We start from the raw sequence: 15,242 nt of genomic DNA, 5'->3' as shown, positions 1-15,242 counted from the left end.
TTTAAAAGGCTGTGTTGTCTGGTTCTTCCCATAAAATTAGGTCAGGGTGGTTGTTCTTCAGTAAAACACACAGAAGTTTGGCCATAGGAGAGAAATTTGGAATCCAGTTTCAGTAATAACCAACTAGCCTGAGAAAACCTCACAGCTGGTTGCTTAGTTTTGGGTTTTGGGGAACTTAAGACACTGTGAAGGCTATCTGGATCTAGGTGTAGCCTTTGTTCTGATACCAGATACCTTAAACATTGAACCTGGGTTTTGGCAAACTGCAGTTTTTTCTTGGTGACCTTATGTCCCTTTAAGGCTAAAAGCTTTAGCAAGTGTATGTTACCTTCCAGTGAGGAGGCTCGAGAAGAAGAACAAAGAAGTAAATCGTCAACGTATAGCAACAAAGTAGAACTTCCAGAGAACTTTTTATCATCCAAATCAGCCTTCAGGATTTGTGAGAAATAAATTTCTGAGGCATTACCGTTCAGATGAATTGTTTTTTCTTCCCAATTGAAGGCAAAGAGGTGCTGGCTAACTTCAACTGGAATACTAAAGAATGCCCTGCATTCATCAATTACAGTAAAGAATTTGCTTTCCTGGGGGTGGATGTTAGTAATGTATGAGAGTTAAGAACAGCAAGGTGTCGAGGGATAATGTTGTTTCTTGCTCAGGGGTCCTGGACAAACCTCTACCCTCGGCCCTTAGATCTTCTTACCATAAAAATAAGAGTATTACAGGAAATAGTGCCTAGTGCAAGGGATAATGAGGCCTTGAGACTTGTAGTCTTCTATTATGGGCTTTGTACCTCGAAGGGCTTCTTATAGGGTATTGATTAATTCTGGGGAGAGGTTTTGAGGGATCTGTTTGAATCTTGATGCGAGGTGCGCTATGAATTTTGACAATATCAGTTGGAGATTTTGCCCTTAAGAAGGTTGGTAGCTGATTCAATAGGGACAAATGATCAGTGTTTCCAGAATCAGCTCTAGTATCATCAGAAATGGAGCAAACATAAGATGTCAAAGGGTCATTTAATTCACCTGGCTGGCTGCTTTGATGACTACTGTCAACTTCTAGAGTTATTTTCCCCTTTTAGGAGAAAGAAATTTCAGCATGGTACTTTTCTAAGAAGTCTAAGCCTAATAAATGGATGGGGCAGAGGAACTACAGAGGAAAGGGGGTTATCTCTCAAAGAGCCTACACAAAAGGGAGTAGGTTCAGAGACAGGAACCTTTTGAGGTTCATTAGAGATCCTCACTATTTGAACTCATTTAGTATCCTGAGGCTGGGGCTGTTTTGTCATAGTGGGGTTGAGCACTGAGAGTGTGGCTCCAATGTCAGGACTGGAAGAGATTCATCCATAATCTGGAGAAATATTTCTCCTAGCCGATTAAGAAGGAGGGTTGGGAAGAGCCTCTATAGTTCGTTGCAGCCCCGCCATTGAGAATTGGGAGGACATTGGAAAGGCTGGTTAGAGAGCTGAAGGTACCTGAAGTGCTTAAATTTGTAGTAATCTCTTTTCCAATATCCTGGCTCTTTACAGTAATAGCAGAAACTAGGAGGGTTTTGGTTTCATTTTGGGGCCTTCATTTGCTGTAGTTGAAGATTAAGAATTATAGCAGTCTTCCTTTTAGGTGATTCATCCACAGTGTGAGAGAGCTGGTTTGCCAGATTAACTAAATCTGGAGTGGATTCCATCCTGGTCCTTTTTACTAGAAGGGAAAGGTCCCAGTTTAGCCCATTAATAAACATAGAGTTAAGAGCTGTGTGAATGGAATCAACATCTGAAGGAAGACCAGAATTTCTTTTAAAAATAATCTGAAGTCAGTTGTAATACTTATGAACAGGTTCATCAGAGTTTGTTTGAATGCCTGAATTTTGTTTTGATCAACAGACTTTGGAAAAGCCCTAGGAATTGCCTGATGAAGTTGCCTAGTGATTGCCTGAGTCTGTTAATACAGTAAGTCAGTGAGTGGGCTGGTTTCCCAGTTGTAATTCTAGGGACCTTCAGGATTTTCCCTATTAGCAGTTTTCATCCAGTGCTGGGCCTGGCCTTCACCTACAAGCATATGACTAACAGATATAAGTCAGAGCAATAAGGTTGATACTTGAATGGCTATATTAAATTCCCCAGCAAATTTGTGAGGATTTTTGGTTACTTTGGGAAAATCTTTGACTGTGGTTTGCAGTTCAACTTTAGTCCAGGGAATATAAGAAATTAAGTGTTTGGCCTCTGGATCCTCAGAAAACTTAATTAGAGGATCAGGTTCTGATAGGTTTAGAGGAAAAGGGGGTGGAAGAGTTTCAGGAGTAAAGGGAAGTTCGACCAGAGACTTATTAGTATGGGGGAATTGAGGGTACAGAGGTGTAGGTGGCAGAGAAGGAAAGGAAGAAGATGGCACCAGAGGCAGAGCCTGGGACAAAGGAACCCGGGAAGAGGAGCTGGAGGCTTCAGAAGCCACTTTATCTTTCTTTAATCATTTGTTTGTCTCAGTTAATCTTAAGATCTTATTTTGCAGAAAGGCAATTTTAGGCTTCTGATAATGTTTAGAAGCCTCAAAATACCAATCAAAATAGGCATTTCATTCAGTTTTGGAAATTTTTGAGCTGTGGTTGTCCAATTCGGTTTTAAGAAAAGTTTGGGGATTTCAAAAGTTCCCCATAATGGCTTTGATATTCTAAATTGCCTTTGGTTAGGTAGGTCCATTTAGTTAGAAATGCGCCTGAGGAAGGATTGTGGTATTTAAACAAAACTGGCTGGAATCCCGATGTGGGGAGTGCCCTCAAAATAGTCACATAACTGGGCTCCCATCTCTCAGAGGTTTTTCTCTTGAGCAGAGAGTAATTTTCAAACAGCCTAAACAGCTCAAATAGACTTCAGGCCGAATACCAGCCAGTGCTAAGGGAACAATCTGGTCCTGAAAGAGTTGGGCTGAAGGCTGCACAGCACAGCTCTAATGACACAGCCTAATTCTGAAGGAGTCAGGCCAAAGATATAACAGCACAGTTCCACTAGAGCAGTTCAGTCCCCAAGGAGTTAGGCCAAAGGCTTAACAGCACAGTTCCAGTACAACAGCCCCAGCCCCTACTTCAAAAGGAATCAGGCCCAAGGCTGAAGTGGCACAGTTCCAATGAAACAGCCCCTATTCCAAAAGGAATGGACTGAAGGCTAGCACAGTTTGAATTGGAACAGCCTGACTTCAAAAATCAGGCTGAAGTGCCAGGTGAGTGCTTGAATATAGAACAAGGCCTTAACCAGAAAGGACAGAGTCTTAAAAATAGATCCCAAATAAGACCTGCAGAGGTTCAAAATGCAGAGAGGGCAGAAGCTTGGATTTGGAGAGAGGGAGAAAAACTTACCCTCAAACCCCAGGGTTGGTGAGAAAAGCAGTGAGCGATAATGGGCTTGAAGTGGGTGTCACACCTGTTTGCTCCTGAGCCTTGGAGTCATTGGGGGTCTTCTCTGGATCCCCATTCGGGCCACCAAAATCTTGACCTCAAACAAATAGACTGCCAGTTATTTCTCTAGTACAAAGTGGGTTTATTTGGAATCAACAAAGATTTTCCTTTTGGGGTCTACAATCATGGTGAGCCACATGTGAGTCCCTGCCCAGCAAAGAGAGGAGAACCCTTTCAAAGAGGGGAGAAGGAAGCTGGGAGGGCTGTAGTAAACAAAGAATCCACTGGAGGAATGGAGAGTTCAAAGTATAGTGGCTTTTCATTGGCTGACTTGTGACAGTCTCTCATTGGCTAAGTTCTTGCCAGGCAAGAAGAGGAAGTCTTTTTCCTCCTGAGCACTAACTTTGTAGGGCATGAGAGCTTGCCCTTCTGGCCTCCTGACACTATTTTAATTAGAGTTTATTAATTTTTATTAATTTTTATACATTGTAGTTCTGATGCTGACTCACTTAACATAATGATCATTGATTAGCAAATATTCATTAAGCACCTACTATGTGACATGCACTGTCATTCAGCTAGTCCTTGATTTTCTTATCTATAGAAGATCAAGTGTAATCACTTAAACTCTCAATATTCTTATGAGGAAAAGCTGATATAGCACTTGGGAAATACAAATGTCTTTGTATACATCATTTGTATATACAGTTGACCCTTAAACAACGTGGGTTTGAGCTGGGTGGGTCCACTTATATGTGGATATTTTTCCGTTGTAAATACTACAGTACTACGTGGTCTGTGGTTGGTTGAATCTGCAGATGTGGAAGAACTGTGAATATGGAGGGCCAACTATAAGTTATATGTGATTGACACCTGTGTTGTTCAAGGGTCAGCTGTAATTATGTATATACCGTGATGATGCTATTGATCACTCATAACTGGACCTGAACTTGGACTTTTTGGTAGGGAGCAGAGTTTCTTTGAATCCCTCATGCTCTCCTTATCTCCAGGCGGAGTGGTGAGCACCATCGTCCAGGTTGAGAGGTGTCATCCCACAGGGAGGAAGCCCCTTGACTGTGGTTGTGTGTTCTTGGGTGAAGTGGGATAGAAAGTCAGAGTAGAAGTTCCCAAACTAAGTTCTGGGCTAGCTCCTTAGTGAAAGGCTTAATCAGTGTTTAAGTTGATCTAGTCTCTCTTCTGCATAAAAATCTGGTTTCCATTTCCTTGGGGATGAAGTTCAAATTCGTTAGCTTGGCATTCAGTTCCTTTTAACTTCTCTTCTCAGTCTTATCTCCTATCCATCAAGCTGGGCTTCCTGCTATTTCTGGGTAGGTCCTCTCCTTTTGCATCTCTTTGCTTCCCATTCCTGCTTCTAGAATACCTTCCCATCCCTGCCTCCCTGCCCTGCACCTCCTCCCATTTCTAGATATCCAAATACTACTGAACTTTTAAGGTGCACTTCAAATGCCACTTCCTATTCTTTTTTTTTCTGGGAAGCCTCCTTCAGTGGCCCCAGCTGAAATAGTATCCCTCTTACACTTCTGTGGCTATTTTTTTTTCTTTTAATTCTCAGATTGCCTTAACATGCACTGCTTAAATTTATCTTTGTATACACAGATCGACCCTTCTAAATTGTATTCTCCTCCAGGATATGGAATGTGTACATGTCATCTTTTTATTCCTTTGAGCACACTGATATTAGATTCTCAAATATTTGAGTAAATTAGACAATATAGTGTAATAGTTAAGAGTTTGGGGATCAGAGAGACCAGGTTTCTTAAACTACCGGTTATTAACTGTGTGGCTGTGACAGGTTATTTAACCTCTCTGAGTCTGTTTACTGGTCTGCAAAATGGGAGTAATAATACGTGCTCAGTACGATGGTTGTAGGGACAAAATGATTTAAATTGCTTAGTAGGTACATATTACACAGTAAGTACCCAATAAACTAATGCATAATATATTTAAAGTTATTTTGATATAGATTAAGGTGGGTTTGGTCTCCCATATTCTTGAAGGATGTTTTCATGCAAATAGAATCAGAAACCTCATCCGGAAAAGGATGACACACCTTTCTTTGTTCTCTATTTGATTTCATTTTAAAAATCAACTCTGAAAATTTAATTACCCTTAGTGCTCTGGTTGAAAAAACAGATTCTCCGGAGTCAGTGCTGGCTATGGCCTCATTTAGGAAATGAAGTTCTAGGGGAAATGGCCTTAGGGAAAGCACGCAGATGTGTAATCAGAATGGACTTTATGTGACGTGCTGTGGCTGTTGTGGTTGGTGGGCATATCACCCTTTGGAGAGATGAGAGGTTTTCCGAGTCTCCTCCAGCCAGATTTGAAAGAATGCGAGAGGCACTTCGGTGGTGACTTCATCCCTTCTCCTCCATGTCTCAGGCTTGAATGGATAAGATCAACACAGCTTCTTGGAATGTATTAGGACACTTCTTCCCCCGTGGAGGCCAGGGCCCCTCCCTCCATTGCTGATTGACAAATGTCCACTGGACATTTGCTTCTCCAGTGGGTGTCTTCATCAGTGGGACAGGTTGAAGGTTGGCCCTGTTGTTTCTCCTTGAGTCTTGGCACACCTTCTCTGATACAGCTGCTCGCCATCTAGAGGCCACAGGCAAGGCTGCACATCAGAGAAACGAGACAAATGTTAGTATTGTAAGATTTGAACGTGGTCTGTTTCTTTTTGCTTATATAATGTAGGGTTCAGGCATTTAACAAGGGGACGTCGCTTGCTTTTCTTACAGTTACTCAGTTTAAAATGCCACATGCAGACCTGGGGAAATGCCTCTCTCCAAGCACAGGTTTTGGTAGGATGTGTTCTCAGCTTGCCCAGATACGGGGAAAGAGAGAAGAGTCAACTGGGAATGCTTCTTTCATCTGTTTTAGCTCCAGGCTTGGGGATGTGCTGGGGCTGAAAGGGGACACTTAGCTGTGCCCAACAGTTGACGTGTTTGTAGCTCATTTTCCCTGGTCACTTGGTGTAGAGAAGGTTTTACTTTACGTGCACGCTGCCAGCTCTTTCTTCAGCTCCGTGGGAATCTTCCTCAATGGACAGCATCAGGGCAGGTGGGTGTATGTTAACAGTAAGCACATTCTTACATATGTAAGCTCCAACCAGACTTACATAAGTTGGAAAGTTTCACCTAATCTGCTTTTTTTCACTCATCAAGCATAAAATCGGGAATTTCACCTTTGAGTGTGATGAACTAGTGGAGTGCCTGACTTCCTCTCTCCCTTTGTTCTTTCTGTGACACCCACTCTTAGTCAGGCACTGTGCTAGGTTCTGAGGATACATGATCTGAGGATACAGTGGTGAGCATGAAGGGACACAGTCCTCACCCTTATGGAACTTACAAGTCAGGGAGATACTAATCAGATAATTACCTGAGCGATATAAAATTGCTGTGAAGAAGAGGTACATAGGATTCTGGGAGTGAAATTGGGGCAGGGTTTGGTCTGATTAGACGAGTCAGGGAGGGCTTCCTGGAGGAAGGAATTGTTGAGCTGAGGGCTGCAGGCAGGAGTTGGGCCCGTTCCAGGAACTGGCAGAGGCCAGGGTTTCTAGAGCCCACTGGGAGGTGGTGGCCCAGACCCTGCAGGACCTCTCAGGCCTTGGAAGGGACTTTGGTCTTTGTTCTTAGAGCTCTGGGAAACCGTCGCAGGGTTCACTGCTGGAGCCGACACGATTGGGTGGAGAACTGCCGGAGGGGCAAAAGTGGATGTGAGGAGACCAGGGAGGGGCAACTGCAGTTATCCAGGCAATGGGGGTATTTGGTTTAGGGGTTGCTGGTAGTGATGGAGTGTGCAGAACCGAGATACTTAGGAGGCAAAATGGACAGACTTAGGGAAGGACATCGTTGCCGTCAAGGACGATGCATGGGTGTCTGACTCTGACTTGTGTGGCAGGATGAATGATGGTGCCCTTTGCCCAATGAAGGACATAGGAAGGGGCCCTTGGTTGGCTCTCTGGGGAGCCGGTAGGAGGGGAGAGAGAATTTCATTTTGAGTGTGTTGAGTTTTACCTGGGAATGGGGCTTGTGGGGAAAAGCTGTAACCTCTCGGGCTCACGTCCACCTCTCAGCTCTCATCGTGGGTCCTCTTATCTGGGGAATCTCAGACACTCCAGACAAGCCACGTTGTGTTGCTGTGGCCAATCAGATGGATGCAACAGGCTTTGAGGGCTACCTTGTTCAGCCCTGTCCTAGGCACTCATTGTACATTGTGATACCACTCATGAATAGTTCCAGAGTCATTCTAAATGCAGGGTGATGGGGCACAGAGTGTAAGTGTAATTTGGCTTTCAGAGAAGGGAGACATTAACAAGGCCTAGGCACTTTGGTGTTCTTGTGTTTTAAGCAGCCAGGAGGCCAATCCTCTTTCAAGTGCTTCTTTCGGCAGTTGGTCTTTTTTAACTGTAATCAGTTTGTAAGTCCAGGAACATGTGACAGAGTAGCAAAACGTTTTAAGGGTCGTTATATCCGATCTTGGTAACTTTGGAGGTCAGATGCACTGAAAATAAATATAATTGTAAGGTTACCTTGAGTCCTTCATTATATGCGTGTTCACGAGCCTGTGTGTTTGTGCACATGTGTGTTAAGTTTTACCAAAGGAAAAAAAGGAAGTGGCTTGACTGGTGCTATTACTGGTAAAGCTTGTGTAAATCAAGGTATATTCTAACTTAAAAAATTAGGATAGGGCTTCCCTGGTGGCGCAGTGGTTGACAGTCTGCCTGCCGATGTAGGGGACACGGGTTCGTGCCCCAGTCCGGGAGGATCCCACGTGCCGCGGAGCGGCTGGGCCCGTGAGCCATGGCCGCTGAGCCTGCGCGTCCGGAGCCTGTGCTCCGCAACGGGAGAGGCCACAGCGGTGAGAGGCCCGCGTACCGCAAACAAAACAAAACAAAACAAAAATTAGGATAAACCAGCTGTTTTGGTGAAAGAAAGGTTTATGCTTGGCTCACTCTCTTAAACTCTGCAGAATTAGTGTCTGCTGTGGCAGAGCATGGCATCTCCAGGAAGAGAAGGGCACTTTTCTCTGGTCCCCCAGTGAGCAGGCAGCTTTAGGAGCAGCCCGTCAGGGCCCAGACTTCCAGCTGCTTCCATATCCCGACCCGCCTGGTCTCCTCACTCAGCGGCAAAGCCTCCTTAACTGTGTAAAGCAGATCCTTGTCCTCCCCAGAGGCTGCCAGTCACGCCTTCTCCCCACTCTGGCCAGCATTCTGCCTTTCTAGCAACAGATGTTTCTGCAAAGTAAATATTATTGCCTCTGCTTGGCTGCTCGCTGTGTCTTGCACTGCCTGAACATGAAACAGTGGGGTTATGTGAGCAGGGGGCCACGGAGCTTGGCATGCACCCAGCGCCAGCCTCCCCGCCTTCTCCTCTCCTCTTACTGGAATGTGCATGTGAGATTCCTGTGAGCATCGGAGTGAAAGGCTCCAGAAAGAAGTCTCTGTGCAGCTGCATATCCAACATGATCACCTGCATAGGATGCCAGCACTCTTACTGGGTGGCAGTAGCCAAGAGGCAGTGGCTCTTGGGTGTTCTCTTTTTGATGTCCTCTCTTGTCCCAGTTAGTGGAGAGGAGTTGATCTGAACGGGGTGAGGCAGCGTGGTGTGCCCACAAGGACCTCAGTTCAGAGGACTCGGTCGAGTTGCAGATCCACTTCTTAGAGGTTGTGTGCTCTTATGTCAGTTCTTTAACTTCTCTGAGCTCTCAGTACCTGTAATCATGCTTCCCTTCCCTGGGTCCTGTTACTGGAGGACTAATGCATGAAGGAAGAGTAGCCCAGCCTTGAATAGAACTGAAGCTGACAGTGTACAGAGTGCTTCCCCCGTGTGTCTCGCTGGCTAGCCTGACAGCCCCGCAGCTTTGGTGGGTCTCCTCACTCAGAGGGTGACAACTTCTGTGAGGTGAGTTGACAGAGACTTTATGACTAACCCAGGATTAGCTCCATAGCTGGTAAATGTTGGAGCTGCAACTCGAACCCAGGGGCCAGTGGAGGTTGGGGTGAGGGCAAGGGGCTGGGGAAGGGGTTGACCAGTGTAGAACCAGGACCCCATGTAACACAAGTGGAGAAGGGAGGTTCTTCAAAGCAAGCTGGAGATGATGTTCCTAAGTTCGGGGAGTAATGCTGAATAAGGAAACAGCAGGTGTCCACTGTACCTTTACCCAGAGAGTGCTGTGTCTGGCATGTGTCGTTCAAGCCCATGGTGAGTTCCTTTTCAGATTCCAGTAACTGGGCTTCTCACTCTACCCAGCTGTCCTCCTGGGCCCACAGCCCAGTATTGACTCCATACCAGGACTCGTTACCTAATCTCCCATCCAGGGCACTGGCCTCTTTATCGGCTTCGTGGGGCCCACAGCGCTTCTCGGGGTGTGCTGTGTGCCACCGCACAGGGAATCAGGTTACCTTCTGGTTGTACGCTAACGGGCCTGCTCCCGGTTCAGTGGGCCTGCTGTGGAAGGCCCCACAGAGGCCCCGTCGTGCATTATGGGCCACTCCTTGATCCTTCCTGGCAGCTGCCCCTGGCAGCATGGCTTTTCAGGTGTGTGCCGGGAACTTTCCCAAGCCTGGCTGACTTCTCTCTCTTTTTCCACTTTGTTGAGAAGATGGTCCAGCTTGAGTCCTGCTTGCCCTATTGGGGAGGCACAGGGGGGTTGCTGAACGGATAGAGAAGCAGTCCTGTTCTTACTCTTTGCTCAGGCCTTTCTCTGTGAGTTCTGATCAGGGGAACATTCTGGCAAAGCCAAGACTGAGTACCACCTGCCCAAGACTAAGTACCACGCACCCCACACGTGGGGCCTCTCGGAGGGCTTTGTCTTTGTCTGGGAAAGATTATTCTCCCTCATTTTCTTCCTGCCTGCCTGTGGCCGCCCCTGTCCTTCCTCCCCACAGTGTTCTGACTTTCAGATGCATCTGTTTCTTTTTGACTTGCCAGGGACTGATGTGTGTTCTTGGGGATCTCCTCAGCCTGGGTTGACCAGTCTTAAGAGATGCCTGATTTCCCTGTCGGTATCTTTGGACTTCTGGCCAAGAACCATTCCATTAAATTGACCGAACCAGGGAGAGACCAGAGACTGCTGGCCGTTGGCTCCTGTGTTCTCCTCCACTCCAAGTGCCTTCCTCTTCTGGTGTCGAGCGAGCGGAGGGCCTTGCACAAGCCACGGCTAGCTGGGGACCCGCGTCACCCGAGCTCAGGTTGGGAGGGTGGTCCCGGAGCAGGAGCCCCTGGTATCCATACGGTGGTCGGAGCCTCAGACCTGAGAACAGCAGGACGGCCCTGCTTGGCTCTTCCACTGGCACCGTTGCTTGGAATGGACACTGGGATCGGAGAACTCAACACTGGCAGCTGGATTTGTGTACAGTCCCCCAGCCCCCTCCTCCATACACGCGCGTTATTCATCATGTACTGAGCAGGGTGCAGTGCCAGGTACCTGGAGAGGAAACACACAAACCAGCAGATGGAAAAACCGTGACCCCTAACCTCGAGGGACAAATCTAAGAGCTGAAGAGAAGGGCTGAGGATCATGGATGCTTATATTCCAAGAGGCTCTGTTGATCCGTGAAGCCAGAATCCCCGCCCTCCGCTCCCCCCAGCACCTTATTAAAGCCAGACCTCGTTGCCGGTTATGCCTCATCTTTCCCTCCTCTGGGAATTGGAACATAATGCTATTTCCCCTTCAGTGAGGGAAACATGTCCGAGGGTAATTTGAATGATTAGCCTCATCTGCAGGAAGGCTGCACGTGGAATTAAGTTAAGCGTGTGTGTGCCTAGCAGCCTTGTCTGTCAGGCCACTTAAAGGTGCCTCAGTGGTTTATACCCTTAACAGAAGCTGAGGGTTCAGGAAGGATCATTGGCTTTTATTACTGTCTTAAATGAAAGCTTATTTTTTAAATTTGACAAGGGCCTCCAGGAGGTTTCTTTATAGATACCATGTGTGGGGTGTGTTTTTACCCCAGCTCAGAACACTGCCAGGGCTTTGTTCTCGGGGCAGCGGCGGAACGAGGTGACCCAGGAAACGGGTTCAGGTGGAGATTCGTCAGGTTGGAGGCTGCTCCGCTTTGAGTGGAGCCCAGAGGGTTCTGAGAACTCGGGCCTCCCGCGTCCTTGAGTCGGAAGGGGTGGGCTGGTTGCTCCTGTGAAGTTCCAAGCCCTGTGTGCCAGCTCCCTTGTGCGTGGCACTGGGCTGGAGGTATTGTTGAGTCTCATGTGAGGGCAGCTTCACTGACCCCCAGGGGTGTCAGCTGGACGCGGCAGGACTCGATGCGTAGCCTGAGGAATTAGAGAGTGAGGACCAGACTTGTTAAAGCAAATGTAGCAAAAATATTAACTTCTGAATTATTTCATGTTATAAACAAGTATTCACTCTTTTGAATTTACATTCTTTTGTGCTCTGAGATGGACTCCGGAACAGATCTGCTAGCTGCTGTATTAGTAAAAGGACTAAAAAGTGCAGGAAACATGAAAGCAGGTTTATTTCAGTAATTCGTATTTTTTACTCTTTTTTTTTTTCTTTTTTGCTAGATTTGTCTTCAGCGAAGCGGAAATTTGCAGATTCCTTAAATGAATTTAAGTTTCAGTGCATAGGAGATGCAGAAACAGATGATGAAATGTGCATAGGTAAGTTATAACCACATGCAAGAGTTTAAAAAGTCCACTGTGTACCACAGCTTTCAGTGTCCTCCCTCGGTCTTTCCCCTGGAATAGGGAGTATGTAAGTGTTGTAAATTAAGAAGTCAGTATTAAGAGTGGAGCGGGCAGAGTTGAGTGAAGGTCAGGGCCCGGGGCTCTCCAGGGCTTCTCCTCAGAGCCCTGGGATTGCAGTGGCTCTCACCCTGCGGCCTGCAGGAGAAAGCGGGAAGGTTCGCTGTGGGGCTCCTGTCTCCGCCCTCTGTTAGCGTTCTGCTTCTGGCTGGCTCTGCAACGTTCTTCCCCCAACCACAGTACTTTAGAATTAGAGCAAAAGCAGAACACGGGTAGATGGGAGAAGAGTTAGATCAGAGGTTGCAGATGATGGCTCATGGGCTGAGGTCCTAATGCAGTCATGTTTTCTTGGGCGCTCATTTTTTAAAATTGAATTACCATGGAAGTTGAATTTATGTAAAGTTCCAGTTTTCTAGCTTCTTTGAAAATTGGGGAGCCTGAGCAGCCGGCCCCTCATTCTGCCCTGGCAACAGTTGGCTAGAGCTCTGTAGCCGTCGCTGCCTTCGGATGGGGAGAGGAGCTCCGTGTCTGGGTCACGGCCCCACCTCTCCCATGCATTTTCCTTAACAAGAGGCTGCGAGCGGAGGTTACCATTTGTTAGCTTTGCTGCGCCGTGTCGCTCTTCACCATCCCCTGTCCATCTTCTGTGGGCAACACTGAGCACAGAGGATTTGCAGTGTCAAGACACCTGTCTTTGTCAGGGCCTAGTCATTGCACCTTATTCTTCCATTGGGCATCTTGGTTGACTCCATTAAGTGAGGAAGAGTTGAGCAAGTTACATTGAATTAAGTCACCAAATGCTTATGGATTCCCTGTTAGCATGCAGAAAATCAGGATCTGGGGATGAGCAGAGGGAATTGGGAGACAGCTGAGAGTGGTGAAAACGTATCATTGTTGTAACTCCTGATTATATAGATGTTTTTCCCAGCATTACACGAATGTCTCGAATATCCTTAGGGCTATTGTATTCAATGCTTATTGCCTTTGGAATAATCCCGGCGAAAGAGACTGTCCACATCTGACTGCTGTGCTGCCAGCTGTGTTGCAGTAATAAGGGGCTCGAGGACTCAGAGAGGAGGAACCCAAGGAAAAGCCAGAGATGTGGCTTCCAATGCCAGCAGTGTTGTTTGTGTAGCTCTGGTGCAAAGAAAGGGTTGGGTTCTGACGCAACCCCATGACAAAGGTTGAGGAGGTCAAATCCTGGGCAGGAAATCCTTGAACTCCAAAGAGGAACTCTGCCTGGTCCAGCCTGGAGCCTGGGAGCTGGCCAGCATCCCATCAGTCTTGGGTTCTCTCAGGAACAGGCAGGTCTTTTCCTTGAAGGAAACCCTTCCCTAGCTAGAGTGCCCGGTGGATTATCCTGCATTTCTGGGTCATCCTTAATGGTTAATGATGAAAAGATAAGGGGAGCCTTGGGAAGAGTTGTCTTTAGGTCTCTGCATATGCCAAGGGATTTCAGTCCATAACACAATAGCTGTATCTGGAAGGGCTCCCAAAGGCCTGTCACTCTACTTCCACCTCATGGCCTCTTTCTCTTTTTCAGCAAGGTCTTTGCAGGAGTTTGCCACTGTCCTCAGGAATCTTGAAGATGAACGGATACGGATGGTGAGTATGGCTGGGCTACCCTTGGTCCTGGACAGTGTGGTCACATCGAGGGAACACAGGATTTGTTGTCAGAAGAACAGGGTTTGAGTCCAGGCTCTGCCACTTGAGTGCTCTGGGCTCATGAGCAAGCCTCATCTTCTCATCCTTGCTGGGTTTGAAACCTTTTGTAAATATTTAAAGGATTACCCTGGATAACTTAGAACCACATTGTTGTCCTCCTAAAGATTCACTATAAGGTGTATATATAAAGTATATGACTTAAGGTGGGTCTTTTGAATTATTTAACTTTTGGGAGCCTGAGATTCCTTACTGGCAGAATGGGAATGAAGGTGCCCCACCCTGCTCCCCTCCTTCTCACCTTATTAAACCCATCCAAGAGCTCTCCTTCACTTTTTTTTTTTGATACATGGGCCTCTCACTGTTGTGGCCTCTCCCGTTGCGGAGCACAGCCTCCAGACACGCAGGCCCAGCGGCCGTGGCTCACGGGCCCAGCCACTCCGTGGCACGTGAGATCTTCCCGGACCGGGGCACGAACCCGTGTCCCCTGCATTGGCAGGCGGACTCTCAACCAATGCGCCACCAGGGAAGCCCCTCCTTCACTTTTAGTTCCAGGGTATCTGACGCAGTGCCTGCCATGTTGGTAGGCATCCAATCAAGGGGTACGTAGTAAATGATGGGAACTATAAGAAGTTCTTCAAAGAGAGGCAGTGTGCAAATTCAAGAATCAAACACTGATCTCCAGGTTCTTAAGAGAGATCTTCTGTACAAGGCTTTATTCTGATGTGGTTCAGCATTCATAGATGAGGGATTTTGGATCCACAGGAAGCTCTTTGGGGCCTCCCTCTCATTCCTAAGACATCAGGAATGAAGCTGCATGCTGATCTGTCGCCAGGTGGGCTTGTCTCTAGGCAGCAGTGCTCCAGAGGCCCAGGGAAGAGTCATCAATGAGAATTTTTCTTCTCTTCCCATACTAACAGCCAGTGGTTTCAGGACTAAGTCTACTGTGTTAGTCTGCTCGGGTTGCCGTAACAAAATTCCGTAGACTGGGTGGCTTAAACGACAAACATTTATTTTTCACAGTTGTGGAGACTGAGTAGTCCAAAATCAAGTTGCTGGCTGATTTGGTTCCTGGTGAGGGCCCTCTTCCTGGCTTACAGACAGCCACCTCTTTGCTGTTTTCTCACAGGGCAGAGAAAAGGTTGGGGAAACTGTCCTCTTACAAGGTCACTAATCCCATCACGAGGATTCTCTCCTCATGACCTAATTATCTCCAAAGGCTCCATCTCCAAATATCAATCCTATCACATAGGGGGTGTTAAAAGATAAGCTGAGGCATGTTTAATTTTTAAGTTTATTTAAACAAAAATTGATTCAAGGGGGTTTCCCTGGTGGCGCAGTGGTTGAGAGTCCGCCTGCTGGTGCAGGGGACATGGGTTCGTGCCCCAGTCCGGGAAGATCCCACATGCCGCGGAGCGGCTGGGCCCGTGAGCCATGGCCGCTCGGCCTGCGCGTCCGGAGCCTGTGCTCCGCAATGCG

At 47.1% G+C, this 15,242-nt stretch overlaps 1 protein-coding gene across 5 annotated transcripts in view; it reads left to right on the top strand.

The window, feature by feature from the left end:
- ARHGAP26 (Rho GTPase activating protein 26) overlaps positions 1–15,242 on the top strand; it is a 488,078-nt gene that overhangs the window by 103,652 nt on the left and 369,184 nt on the right. For all 5 annotated transcript variants that reach the window (XR_004477116.2, XM_033406543.2, XM_033406546.2 and 2 more), the window contains exons 2-3: positions 11,922–12,017; positions 13,645–13,706. Coding sequence is in view for 4 of the 5 variants with exons in the window: in XM_033406543.2 (XP_033262434.1) it covers positions 11,922–12,017; positions 13,645–13,706 (158 nt within the window). In the remaining variant the exon portion in view is untranslated. The remainder of the gene's footprint in view (positions 1–11,921; positions 12,018–13,644; positions 13,707–15,242) is intronic.

The sequence above is a fragment of the Orcinus orca genome, chromosome 3, assembly GCF_937001465.1.
Source record: "Orcinus orca chromosome 3, mOrcOrc1.1, whole genome shotgun sequence".
In the NCBI taxonomy this organism is placed as follows: domain Eukaryota; kingdom Metazoa; phylum Chordata; class Mammalia; order Artiodactyla; family Delphinidae; genus Orcinus; species Orcinus orca.
Note: the sequence above shows the minus strand (reverse complement) of the source record. Positions and strands in the feature narration are given on the sequence as shown.